The sequence below is a fragment of the Pithys albifrons genome, chromosome 1, assembly GCF_047495875.1.
Source record: "Pithys albifrons albifrons isolate INPA30051 chromosome 1, PitAlb_v1, whole genome shotgun sequence".
NCBI lineage: Eukaryota > Metazoa > Chordata > Aves > Passeriformes > Thamnophilidae > Pithys > Pithys albifrons.
In genome coordinates this window covers 12,253,891-12,268,647 of record NC_092458.1, presented here as the reverse complement: position 1 = coordinate 12,268,647, position 14,757 = coordinate 12,253,891, and the positions used below count along the sequence as shown (strand labels likewise).

General features: G+C 39.3%; 1 protein-coding gene across 4 annotated transcripts in view; it reads right to left on the bottom strand.

Annotated features, from left to right (window-relative positions):
• MID1 (midline 1) overlaps nt 1-14,757 on the bottom strand; it is a 253,424-nt gene that overhangs the window by 93,776 nt on the left and 144,891 nt on the right. For all 4 annotated transcript variants that reach the window (XM_071562967.1, XM_071563103.1, XM_071563196.1 and 1 more), the window contains exon 2: nt 8,075-8,790. In XM_071562967.1, coding sequence (XP_071419068.1) covers nt 8,075-8,734 — 660 coding nt within the window. In that variant the 5' untranslated portion in view covers nt 8,735-8,790. The remainder of the gene's footprint in view (nt 1-8,074; nt 8,791-14,757) is intronic.

Here is a 14,757-nt window from a genome sequence, read left to right as displayed (position 1 = left end):
CAATGCAGAAATGAGTTTTAACCCTCAGTACCAGCCTTGCAACATCAAGCTCTTACAGAAAAGCAAATGTAGCGCTCTCTGGCCAAACTGAAGAGCACTCTGCAGTGGGAGAGCTCCAGGATTGCAGGGCCATCCTAGACCCATTGCGCCAGCAGACTCCAGCAGCTGTCTACACAGGGGAAGCAGGAACCATAGGAAAGACCATATAGTGACCAGGAGGCCCATGACTACTGGAAAAATGCAAGAGCCTTCACTCCCAAGAATTCACTTTTACCAACCTCTTATCTGCACGTGTATTTTTCCCCTTTAATAGTTTACAGAACGTAGTCTGGCTTGTTATACTGGGAAAGGCATCCAAGACATGTATTTTTGGATGGAGATTTTCAAAGGTTTGGGTTTTTTTTAATTAACTCTGTCAAATATTATTTGCAATATATTAATAGCTACTTCAATTATTCCTTTGAAGAGGTTTCTTCCATCCATGTGTCCCAAGTTTTTGGAGAAGAGAAGACTGACGGGAGACCTCACTGCAGTGACAACTTCCTCATGAGGGAAAGAAGAGGGGCAGACACTGATCTCTTCTCCATTGTGACCAGTGATGGGACCCAGGAGAATGGCCTGAAGTTGTGACCAGGGGGTGGGGGGGTGTAGGGGGGTGGTAGGTAGGATATTAGAAAAAGGTTCTTCACCCAGAGGGTGGTTGGGCACGGGAACAGGATCCCCAGGGAAGTAGTCACAGCATCAAGCTTGATGGAGTTGAAGTGTTTGGATGATACTCTCAGACACATGGTGTGACTCTTGGGGACAGTCCTATGCAAAGATAAGGGCTTCTTGCATGGAGGGTCAAGGGATACCAATGGAGATACAGATCTGGATAACTGGTTTTGGGGACAGGTAATTACAGATGGGAGAAAAAGGGAACACAGAGGCTTTGAACCCGAAGTGTGCTTTAGTAACCCAACATGACTTTCTAGTCCATGACCTTCTGCAGGAGTTTCCCATGAGATGGACTATTCAGGCTTTCTAAATTAAAAATTTTTCTGTTTGGTATAAAAACCCTATGTATAGATTCACAGCTAATGACACATACAAGTATTGTCATTTTTCTAGCAAGTGTACACTTAGCTGAAGAAAGAGGGCCAAAGAAAAACATAACAGATGTACATTTGTAAAGCAAAAAATTGAAAGTAGTATACTGGAATCATTGCCAAATTTGTGTTTTAAGATCAGACAATAAAAAAAATATAAGAGGTCATGACAATTATTCAAAAATTGTTCAACATAGGATGAAGAATGAAAATGCTTTAATCATGCTCCTATGATTGTGTGTCATTAGTGGGCAGAGTCAAAGTAATTTCTCTGGAGCAATCTAATATATTAAATTAAAACTTGAAAAAAATCTGAATAATGAGGGCTTTATGGTGCTTATTTGGGAGATATTTACATCCATATTTTGGTTTCTTTTTTCCTGTTTGAAGCCTATTATTAATTACCTTCCCATTTGTCTGAAAATATATTTGCTGTCACCTTGTATTTTTAAATATTTGCATTCAAATGAGGTTATGCTTTAAAATAAGTTCTGAATGCACATACCAACAGTATAGACATACATATCTGTACCCTTACACACACCTCTCAATGCCACTGAAGATTGAGGGGTTTAACCTACTATGCATGTTAGGGAGTTTTAGCCTTACACATCCAACTAGCTCTACCAAAGCACTAAAACAATTAGCTGACTCATTCTATTTATCAGTTATAAGGAAATGTTCTGTTATGCTAAAACCTGTAAATATTCTGCCTTTGAAAGACCACTTGATTGTTACTTTTCCTGTTACCAACCCTATCTTTGTTACTCTGGTAGGCAAACACTACATTTCCTACACTAAGAGTCAACCTGTGCCCAATGTTCTAAAACAGCTTGTTGTTTGCCTTTAAACTTATCTATTTGCCTCATTTTCATGCTTGCCACTCTATTCTTTACTGTTTAAACACAAATTCTCCTTATGAGGAAGTATCTGTCATGTATTATATTCCAACAACAACTTACAAGTATTGTATTATCTAAAAATACGTCAGCAACAAAGGGTCAGTCAAGAGGTCAATACAATAGGCCAATTTAGATCTTGAACACGGACTTAAAGTCTGTTACTTGAACAGTTTAGACCAGAACCACTGAAAGCTATGAAAGTACATTTTACTTAACTCCTAGTCTGGCTTCTCTGGAAACCAGTCATGAGAACAAAGACAATAATGTTGTACTATTTCCAATTTCGTTTAATTCTCCTGTTATTCCTGAATAGATTAGGTCTTCAACACCATCATTTCCACTAGAAATCGAAGGAAATAAGTAGAATGTGAAAGACTTGCCAACTGTTAAACTTGTGAAAGTAAGTTTTAAAGAAATATGGATTACATTACTTAAAGGAACTTAGACAGATAAAATAAAACTAATGTTACAGTACTTAGAACTATTGTAAAATTATAGTTCATTATTCACAGTCGTATACATGAGGAACTTCAAAATGTTTCTAAAATAAAAAAAAAAAAACCAAACAAATACTTCCCCCATAAAGGACTTATATTAGTATCCAGCATTAACACTTTCTATTATCCTTCTAAACTCTTACAAAGAAACACCAAATGGAGAAAACACAGATATTCGAGATAATGCTAAATTAAAGAGTGATCGTGCTAAAGTTTACCTTCATAATTATATGCCAGTGTAATAAAATAAGTGTAGCTGAAAATGCACTGTAGTAAAATAGTTTATTTCTATGTCAATCTTCTTCCATGGAACAACTTAATATTTTTGGATTTTTGCAAATATTGATGCACAGAGAGTTATATTTTTGCGTCTGTTTCCGGATTAAATAATTAAGCAATATCAGGTAATATATCAAGCTGCATCTAATCTAATAATAGTAAAAGTCTGTGAGTTCTACACTGTGTCAGGTTGGATACAGTGTTTTAACTACATGTTAAATTTGCATAACTGACACTACAGAAAGTAACACTCTCAATCTGTTAAGTACAATGTAAGGGAAAGTGCCACTTATCTAAATGTTTAATAACACATATCCCAATAACACTGACATACTATGTCTTTACATCTCAGTTGGACTTTTTAAAATAGCTTCCATTAGATATAAAGTTAGTAAAGTTAAGGGTATGCAGTGAAACTATAAATTTAGATGTGAATATATTCAACTACTAAGAAATATATAGGCATGGAATATTGAAATAGATAACAAAGAATGTAATCAATGTGCATTTTATAGATATGTGATCAAATATACTTTTACTGACCTAATATATACCTGAAACTGCACATATTTACCTAAAATATAGGCATATGTATATTTCTTCAAATTCAAGATTTTAGATATTCATGAACTTAGACGTTACTAAAAATTACCTGTATTTCTACACTAGACAAACAACTCTACATACACATAAATAACAACATATTGTATTATACATTGTTAATATTGCCTTTACACACTGACAGCAGCACTGTAAATACAGGAATAAAATGAATAAAATATATATAGACACATATTTACATGGGTGTGTATAACATATTTCTATATAAGTCCAGAAATCAATGTTCCTGGATTGCCAACTCCACTATTTGTAGGAATACAGATTTGTAAGTGCTGGATTCTTATAGTATCACAGTATATCAATTAATGAGATCAAGCTGCCATTACAAAATAATGCCAAATAAAAACAGTTGGAAAGCTTCAACACATATTTTGCCAGTATGCCTGCAAAGGCATTTAAATGCGAAAAGTCTTTTAATTAGTAAGATATGTAGTAGTGAAGCAGACATATTTTTGTGTTCTATTGCAATGGCTGTGGACTTAACAAAGTCTCCTACCTTTACATAGTCAAAGCAGGTTGAAAAGAGTTGAATGCAATCCTCCTACGTGGAAACAATTTATGACTGCTTTCCAAAAGAAATTATTTGCGCAGTAGTTGAACTGACACACTATAAAAAATGGAATCTTTGCATCCTGAATCAACAGTGTAGGAAAAATAGATGTGTATGGATTCTGCCACTGAAACTAGGTGAAAACCATACAAACAAGAAGCTGCCTTTTGTTTCTGGAATTGTTGAGCAGTCTTCAGAGGGCTGCCCTGCCTTCATAAACATGGCAAAAACAAACCAGCACTAATAAACTTCAAACAAAACTATGGAGAACCAAAGCTAACCTACAGCAGTTGAATACAACAAAAGATCTTTATTGACTAAGGAATATGAAAATTGTGCCAAAATTATTTTTGGCAAGAAGATACGTGTCAAGAGGCCAAATTTTCAGTAAATACGAATACAAGTAAAAAAATCAGTTTCAATGGTCATATGATGGCTTTATATAATTTAAAAATATGTTCTACCATTTACCTTTTGCTTTTGTTACACCTCTTCATGGGTCTCTGCTAAGAGTAGATGAGCTACATCTTTCCATCCACACCTTGTATGTTTGTTCTCCCTCAAATATCATCTATTGTTCAAAACACATCTTATTTTTTGGGGTTTTCTTCCACTTTCATGAGTCTAAATAAATCTCCAGTAATTTTATAAATTTCCTCTAGAAAAAAAACCCAGTACTTTTAAATCATCTTTTCACTGTAAAAAGGCAAAAGGGAAAGAATCAGTATCAAAAGGATTTAGCCATAAATATTGTCTTGTAGGTAATATGGTGTGGTAAGCACAGGCATTTGTTCTTTCAATATCTAAAGCCCTCATTGTTTTTGAAGCAGAAAATCAATTTATATCACAAGTTTGACCACCACCTCATAAATCTAGTGTATCACCAGGATATTTCCAGTTCTCTGTTTTGGTCATGGCTTATTGTTTTTTCCATTACTAATATGCATATGTCTATGATCCACATTTTTTTTAAAAAGCCCAAAGCAACGCACATCTATAATCACCAAACCAAAATAAACATGAGGTTATATCCTGTGATTCTGTCACTAAGAAAGAAAGGATTGCTCCTGGAAGAGCACAAGTGTCCTCAATCCTCTCTCTCCTAGTACAAGTTGAGAAATAAAAGCACCTCTCAGGGTTGGAGATGTAGTTGCCAATAGAAAACACTTCCTCATTTTGAGATGTCCACAATTGCTGTTACATTGACTGTTAAACACACTTCAGCCTCTGTTGGACAAGTGTACAGAACTCCTAATTAAGGAGTTTCATTTTTGCCACAAAAGGAACTAGATTGTAATGGCATATTTTGTCCTATGCTTAATGAAGTGTGAGATATTGTTTAAACAATTAGCAACACCGCTGCAAGAGAATGTTAGTAATTAGCACAGCTTAACACCCAGAACAACACCAGTTGCTCTTAGTATCAACAGTGTGTGATTTTAAAAAGAAAAATCAAAACAGTCACTTGAAGTGGTTTAGCTTTTCTTTTTGAAAGATAAAGTTAACCACACTTTTTTTTTTAATTGATCCACTGTACTACTGGCTACCTCATCCTCATTTTTCCTGAATTTTTAAAAATATTTGGATAGCCTATACATCAAACTCCATGTATATTAGAAAGCCACAGTAGCAACAGAGCAAGTAACAACCCATTTTCTGAAGTGGGGATTTTCTAATCTATTTGAATATTTAATTTGCCAGTGGTGTCTGCATATTACCTGTAAGTTAACAAAGATCAATTGCAAGCTCATACCTAATATTACGTTAGCAGAAAGAGCAGTAACTCAAGAGGTCATATCACCATTTGTGAAGGAAGAGGAGGTCTGAAAATGAAAATGGGCCTGAAATTCTTGCCCATCAGCTACCAACACTGGTGTGATCATTCCTTTACTTATGAGGGATAAATGCTAATCTATGGAACTGAAAATCTCATTTTCTGAGATTGATTTACAAACAAGAACAAATTGCTGAGATGGAAGAGGTAATGAGGAAAGGGAAGACATAGGTTTCAATTTACCTTCTTATGAACAGAGAATGGATGCTGACTCTGGATGGAAAACACCTAGCCCACTGTTCCTGGAACTCAGAGTATACATGTGTAGTAACCCCTGGCATGATTGACATGACTGATTTCATCATTGGCATTAGCAATGCGAAACACACTGCTTCAGGACAAATACAATAGGAACAATCACATAGATTAGTAATTGTCTGTATAAACTGTGTTTATATTCTTTGGGTACAAAGACAGTCCATATATCAGAAAAAATCATATGGATCTTATTTATAATGTTAGGAGTTGTCATTTTGAAGCAAGAGTTATTTGGCTCAGGTCTAAGTTAATAATTAAATTAGTACTTTAATTAATCTGGAGGCTGGTGGAATGTACTTTATTAGGCTTCTGCCAGCTTAGCTAAACTGGGTAACATTCAATGCAAAGATGCATTTTTGAACAGGCATCTTTGCACAGAAAAGCCACAGATCATGCAAAAATACCCTCACAAATACCTGCAATATTGAGTCAAAGATCTCAAGAAAGAAGACATGCCTTTCACAGTCTTCTTTCAAGACTTGCATTATATATGCACATCAACACTAAGAAATGTTTGCTATTTTTTGACATCCACAGAAATATCCAGTATTTAATGTTGAAGGGTGTTTCATGTTAAGTAGTGTATTCCTACTGGTATGAAGTTGATACACAATACACTGTTATCTTACTAAATAGTAGCACCGGTTTAGGATGTAAACCCACTGGATTATTAAAAAGCACTGTAAATGCATGCATCTTCTATTCTTATTTATAGCCCATGCTCAATGTTATCAGTGGCTAAATTATTAAAACAACAGATCAATTCAGAAAACAAAGAAAGCAAAAAATAACAACTCTTCTTTAGCCTTTAAGAGATGAAAGGAAGCTACCGGGTCCAGGTAAAGAAGTGTCTTTCATTATGTTAATATAATCATAGACTGTGATCTGCATGTTTGCATATTCATAGAGGCAAAAAACCTGCACAGAATGTATATGTAGATTTCACCTGCAATCACCTAAAGTTATCATACACATGTGTGCAGCCACACATTTTTATTTGAAAGCTTTCAAGTTAGTTAAATCTATTCATCCAGTTTCTTTTCCACCTTCAAAATTCTGTGTGAGAAGGCCAGTAGATAAGCTCTGCTTTCCATGCTTGTGACTTCTTGATTGCAGTCCATTTTTAAAAAATTCTCCCACAGCTGCACACAGGCACATGCAGATCATCTGGAGGGAGTGAGTGCAGAAGAAGTGTTGAATGCCTAATTCCTGCCTTGGCTCTGCAGCAGCACAGGAATCGGCACAAGAGAAATGTGCACCCAGGTGGATGGGAAGCCACCTGCCCTGGCCTCAGTATTCAGCAGGAGCTCTGCCTCCATGAGCAGCCTGGAGAGCCTCCAGAGAACCCTGAGACCTGGATGCCCACTACCACCTCATCCAGGGCATTCTGCACAGGGTCAGGCTGTTGGAGACTCCCAGCTACCTAGCAGGAGATGTGCCAGAAGCTTTCCAAACTGTGGAAATGGCATAAGCTCAGAAACAATTTTGGTTTTGTTGTCAGGACTGCGCTGCCTGTGAGGATGGTGGGAGACAGCGTGGGAAGAGTGACGCCAGCATTCGGTTTCCCTGGCTGGCAGCTGGCATCCCTGAAGTCAGCACAGATAAATGCAACTCTTCTTAGCAGTGATGTGAAGGGCTTTTCACATCAAGAAAAGCAACTTTATGAAAAATAATCAATAGCAAAGCATACACAAAGAACACCTGACATTTCAGTCAATGCCAGTGTATGTGCAGTCAGCACTATACCTTGCTAGTTGCCAGGAATAAAGCTGCAAGTAGATAAGGAGATTCACCTAAACAGTAGTATATGCTACATATTCCTTAAGATAACTTTAAAAAAACCAAAGCATAGCTAAATCTGACACATTTGAAATGGTGATGAGCAAATGCACACACAGATGTGTATGCGTATCTCATCCGATTAGAGACTGCACATCTACCTTTCCCAATCCCTGCCTGAACAAGGAATTAAGCATGCAACAGAAAGGTACTTTCCTTCCCAACCACACACTGCTTGGTTACAAAAACTGATGGATAACACTGACCTTTAGTTTGTCATAACGGTCACTTAAAGCTGCCACCTGATGGTCACGGTGTCGCCCGACCAGTTTACACAAGGCACAAATTAACTGGTCATCAGTCACGCAGTACATGTTAACTTTCTCGTCCTCATGCTCCAAGCACATTAATCCCCTGATGTGGGAGTCCGGGATGGGCTCGATGAGACGGTGGCCAGTGAATGGCTTCTTGTTGGGGTGAGTGGCTTTCAGGCACTCCTCGCAGTAGGACACCTCACAGGTAACACAGGTTTTTACTGCCTCCTGGGCAGGGTCCTGGTCGCAGAACTGGCAGAGGACCTTCTCGCAGGACGACATGCTGTTGTTATCAAATGCCCGCTCCCGGCGGGTCTCGCTGGGGGAATTGGGCCCACTGACTGAGGCTTTCTGAAACCTGTCGATGATGTTCTGCAGGGTGACGTTGCGCTTGAGCCCGTCTAGACCACGCTGGCTGAGGGTGATGACATAGCGGCAGGTCGGGCACTGGAAGGCGGTGATAGACTCCACTGGCTCGTTGGTGGCGCAGTGGGAGACCAGGATGCGGTGCGCGCAACTGAAGCAGAGGCTGTGAGCGCAAGGCAGCAGCAGCGGGTCTTCAAACAGCTCTAGACAGATAGGGCAGGTCAGTTCTGACTCCAGTGTTTCCATCTTCAGGCAAAGCTTTCCTGTGGCGTCAGCGAAATCCAGGGAAGCTGATCAGCTATCTGGAAACACACGTAAAATTCAATTAGGCAAGAGAAAACATGAGGGGTCAGCTGTGGGGGGTTGTCAACTTTCGCCACTGCTCCCTGGTCTATCAACACACCATGCCGGGTGGGAGAGCAATCAAAATTTCTGAACCTGCACATGCACACATTAAGGTATTTAAAACTGGACTCTTTTATTTTCCCGCTCTTTTCACTTAAGAATGAAAAAAACCCCAAACCTCCTTCACTTTTTTTTCTCTTTCCCTTTCTCTCTCATGCAATCAAGGGAAACAGCAGATGTTTCTGTGCACTATTAAAACCCAAAATAATGATCTTCATACAACTTATTAAAGCCAAATTAGATTTCTTCTGAAGATGCTGCTTTTGGCTTTACTCATCTATTAGCAAAATTTTTAAAAATACCTTGACCTTAGTATAGCATTGTTCAAGGATTAGTCCAGAGTATTATGATTGATAAATTTGCAATCTCTATTACCATTAACAGCCTTATCAGATTGAAATTTTCATTTGCTACTATAGCAACACCATGGCATTTTGAGTACTTGTCTGTGTTTACCTGTGTAAATATATATATGAATATATATAGAGGAATAATGTTTCTAGGGAAGCATGTGATAGTTTAAATAAAATAGGTATGTATAATATATATCCTATAGTAATGTTCTCCTATGTATTCAGGAACATATGCAGCCATATTTATACGTGCCTGTACTTTTGTGATTTTCCTAAGGGGAGTTTGTGTGTGTGAGCATGTAAGCATTATTTTTGAATGAATACTCTCTACTGCTAAAACATATGAACTACCCCTTGCTTTAGTGAACTTACTAAACACCTGAATTGGATTTGGATTAGAATCAATGATTTTTAAATGGTGTGCACGGGATTTTCTAGAGAAGGTAGCAGTACACCCTCATCAGAGATCAACTGAAACTTCATTTATCTTCCCTTCCTGCGCTCAGTGTTACAGAGAGTGGTTTTGAAAGAGTCGCCCTACGCAGCTCTCCCTGCCCAAGCTCCCATCAAAGGCTCGTCACTGTCGCAAGCAGACAGGTCAGTGAAGCAGAAGCAAAAGCTATGCTTCACACTCACAGAGCTGTACCTCTTCAGAGTACAATGTATTTAAGCTTTGTTGCTCATAACTGAGGATGGCTTCAGATGGCACAGCTGCATCGTCTTTACACTGTAAAGTCATTGTTCAGTTGTGTGAACTCTTGACTCCTCCCCTGACCAGGGAAAAGGACAGAAGGACAAGAATCCCCCACAAACAAATCTTGATTCATTAAGGATGAGAAGAGCTCGGGGCTCATTAGCAGCCTTGGGAACCAAGCATGCTTGAACCTTCTGTACTTCATGACAATTAGTCTGGGGAGCGTGGTGGCAGTGACAGGAATGCTATCTATAACTCCAATACAAACCACAGCAAAAAGGAAAGTTCAGTGAACAGAGGCAAGGTTCAGACTGCCCATCAGTATTTTGTCCTCCTTCCTGTGTGGGAAGAGCAGCAAGGCGTCTGTTTCAGAGGTATGCTTAGAAATTAGGATACTTTACCTCTTTGCACTAATGTGTCCTTTTACTCTGCCAAGAAACCCGAGCATTTAAAAAATACGCTGACCCTGTTACAAAATTTGCTTTCCTGTATTTTCTGTGATGTTGATCTTACTTGAAATAAAGTTGTTTCCCAAAGACGAATTCATTTATAACTATCCATCAGCTGCCATAATTGCATGGTGCATCTGGTCAAAATTAAACGTCTGGCTATTTAATACAAGCAGGAAGACAACTCCCCTCTCAGCCGTAGCCATACAGCACAGAAGAGATGAAAGCCTTTTCTGAAAATGAAGACCAGTTTGTCTTTCCTCCTCTTCACTCTGTCTCACAGAAGTCCCAGAAGATCAAAATCTCATTCACATTGTTTGAATCCCTTCCACACCACAATTGTCTACCTCATCATCCACTTATCCTGCAGGCTCAATGCTGCACTGGAAATGGGAGAAGGGGATTTCGGATTGGCAAGAGACAATGCTCAAAAAGGCAAACTAATCATTGCTCACCTATTAGCATCCCTGTGAAAATCTGCAAGCCTTTCAGGTTTGTTTCTTAGGACCATGTTCAGAGTACAGATTTTCTTGCATGCTAATCTTTCTGTACAAAATTCCTCCTGCTCCTTTATGTGCCAAACAGTTTCATTTATTCAGTTTCCTTTTCTAACCAAAGGGATTTTTAAGGTCTCACATAATAGAGAGATACAGATAAACAGCTAGAACCATTATTGCCTCATGGAAAGATGTTCGAATCACCATCAAGGCTCTACATACATACCACTGTTTCAACTGATGACTAATTCTGATCTATCTGACCTGAATGAGCAGCAGCTCAGCCCTAACTAATGCTATTCAGTATGAGCACGGGTGCCAAAATCTGATCTCAGACTCCAAATGTCTTGAAACAAGAGCCTGTCTTCCAAGGTAATGAAAGCTGAGCACACTGGTAGAAACCAAAAAATAATATTTCCGTGTTTTCTTTTGCAGTTGCAAATAAGTCAAAACACACTACATCTGTGACTCAATAACAAATCCTTTGAGAGTCACTGAAGAGGGGCTGCATTTTCTGGACAATTCAGTGATTACTCTTTAAAGCCACTGCAATTGAGCTTTCTTTTAGGTTGGTGCCTAAAGTACAGATCAGTGTTCTGATGATCCAGCTACAAAATCTTTCAAACTCACTGGCCCTTGCCTTAAGGTTTCATCATATTTAGTTTTTTGGTTTTTTTCCCTTGAGAATGGTAGAGAATTCATAACTACAGAAAAATGGAAGACTACACAGAAACAAAATATGCATTATTTATATATGCATATGATAGTATTCCATATTCAACATAGCTCAAAAATTGAAAGCCACATAGACAGCCTCCAGACACAGTAGAGAAAGAAGGAATTTTGAGTACATAATTTCCTATTTGCAAAAATATGGCAGAAAATTATACTACTATCAAAATGTAATTGAAATGACAAATATTATTTTTCTACCTACAGGAGGTATGTTTAAGAATAGATAATAAATAAAAGTGATTGTCAAAACAAGTGTTATTTAAAAATCAAAAAAAAACTTTAGTAACTGAATTTGTGACATCTCCTCAGGCATATAATGATTAGTTATACAGTATGTTGTAAACATGCAGTAAATGAAATCCCACTGTCAATGTAGTTCATAGCAAGACTTATACAAGTGGAATTAGCAACTTGGTACCTCTGGTTATATGCATGACATATTTTGCAGATGGCACAAGTTTAGGAGGGGCAGGTCCTGTCTGACCAACCTGATCTCCTTTTGTGATCAGGTAACCCACCTGGTGGATGAGGGTAAGGCAGTGGATGTGGTCTATCTGGACCTCAGCAAAGCCTTTGACACTGTCTCCCATAATATACTCCTGAAAAACTGGCAGCCCACGGCTGGGACAGGAGCACTCTCTGCTGGGTTAGGAGCTGGCTGGAGGGTCGGGCCCAGAGGGTGCTGATGAATGGGGCTGTGTCCAGCTGGCGGCCGGTCACTAGTGGTGTTCCCCAGGGGTCTGTGTTGGATCCAGTTTTGTTTAACATCTTTATTGATGATTTAGATGACGGGATTGAGTCCATCATCAGCAAATTTGCTGATGACACCAAGTTGGGAGGGAGTGTCAAACTGCTGGAAGGCAGGAGGGCTCTGCAGAGGGACCTGGATAGACTTGAGAGATGGGCTGATTCCAGTAGGATGAAGTTCAACGCGGCCAAGTGATGGGACCTGCACTTTGGCCACAACAACCCCATGCAGCGCTACAGGCTGGGCACAGAGTGGCTGGAGAGCAGCCAGGCGGAAAAGGACCTGGGGGTTTGGATTGACAGGAGGCTGAACATGAGCCAACAATGTGCCCAGGTGGCCAAGAAGGCCAATGGAATCCTGGCCAGTATCAAAAATAGTGTGGCCAGCACTGGTGAGGCCACACCTCGAGTATTGTGTTCAGTTTTGGGCCCCTCAGTTCAGGAAAGATATTGAGGTGCTGGAGCGGCTCCAGAGAAGAGCAACAAGGCTGGTGAAGGGACTGGAGCATAAGCTCATGGGGAGAGGCTGAGGGAGCTGGGGTTGTTTAGTCTGGAGAAGAGGAGGCTCAGGGGTGAGTTCATTACTCTCTACAACTACCTGAAAGGGGGTTATAGCCAGGGGTTGGTCTCCTCTCCCAGGCACTCAGCAGTAGAACAAGAGGGCTCAAGCTATGCCAGGGGAGGTTCAGGTTGGATATTAGAAAGAAATTCTTTACAGAGAGAGTAATCAGGCATTGGAATAGCCTGCCCAGATAGGTGGTGGATTCACCATCCCTGAAGGTTTTTAAGATGGGACTGGATGTGGTACTTACTGCCGTGATCTAGTAATCACAGTGGTGTTGGATCAAGGGATCATCAAGTACTTGATGAACTCGGAGGTGTCTGCTAACTCAGTTGATTCTATGATTCTATGATGCCTTCATTTGTATAGAAGCACACACAAAAGTTTTCAGAAATAAAGAAATGGGAGGGAAATTAAAACTAAAGCTGAATAACAGAAATTTGAATATGCTAGGTACCATTAGAGCTGAATAGACAAAAAAGTCATTTCATAACTTGAAGCAATGCTATACTGCAAAAAGGTTGTATTATATCTTCCATTTATTTTATACTTGAAAAATTATGGATGAGAGATACTATCAAAGTCCATGAGACTGTTAGCAGGGATCTCAATGAGACCCTAGTAATCAAAGACCAAACCCACATTTCCTGAGGAAGACATCATCCTAAGGTTCATCATTCTTTGAAACATTTCTATTTATAGCAAAATATGGCAATTTGGTGGCACTGAAATCGGCCCATAGCTGGCTCCTGATTTTTCATTGCTGGGAGTGCCAGTTTTGTGGATATTCCCTAAGTTTTAAGCACAGAAAGCAGTACATAAAAGCAGCAGGGTAAAAATGGCAAGAGTGTTGGTGAGGGGAGACTTCCATGAACCAGGAGTGTAAGCACTTCCTTACAGGGAGAAACACACCTCCATATTCTGAAGGAGTCATCTAACCTTGGAAAGATACTGCAAGACACACTTTGCTATGCAGAGTTTTTCTCAGAAAATACCTGTACATGGCTCCTGTACACTGGCTAGCACTCTTTCTGCATCCAAATGACAACTGGAAAATTACAATTGATGTTCAAAACAATTATCCTGTAACCTCCTTAGGAAAAAAACCAAACATCTAGTACTAATACAATATGACCTGATAATGTCATTATATTTTCTCTCTCCTGCCCATCTGAGTAGGGAAGAGACAGAGAGGCTGTGGCAGCACTTGATGTCCATCCAGGGTCAACTCAACACAAGTATAAAACCACACTTAAAAAAATATTGAGATTCCTTTGGTGAAATACTACAGAATCCCACCCCCCACCCCCCACCCCCCTGGAATAAATCTCAAGCTATTACAGTAAAGTTAGCAGGCAAAGTTTTAGCATGCCACACATTGCCTCCTGCTCCTTTTCTGTTACAGATGATCCTACAACTTGCAGAGAATGTGAGAAGAGAGCCTACCAGGAGCAGAAAAGCAGCAGAAGACAATGTCCTACAAAACTTCATTTCCCACTCCTGTAAAGATCGAGTTCATGGCATGAATCAAAGTTGTTTTGACTAATTTTTAAATTGTAGTGAACTCACTGACATTGAGCTGGAGGCCATTCTGGAAATTGTAAGCATCTCACTAACTAATAGCACTGGGCAAAAGAGTTGCGTGTGTGACATGTTCCAAAATTCCTTAAAAATTCTCTGCTAGAATCAGAGTTTGCCATGCTTTGGTGAATTATGCCCAAAAGATGCCCAAGCAGGTTTGAATAGCATTTTTCCTGTCAATATTTTCTAACAATTTACTGTGTTAAGGCTATTATGGAATGCCTGCTACAGTAAGGCCATTTCAAC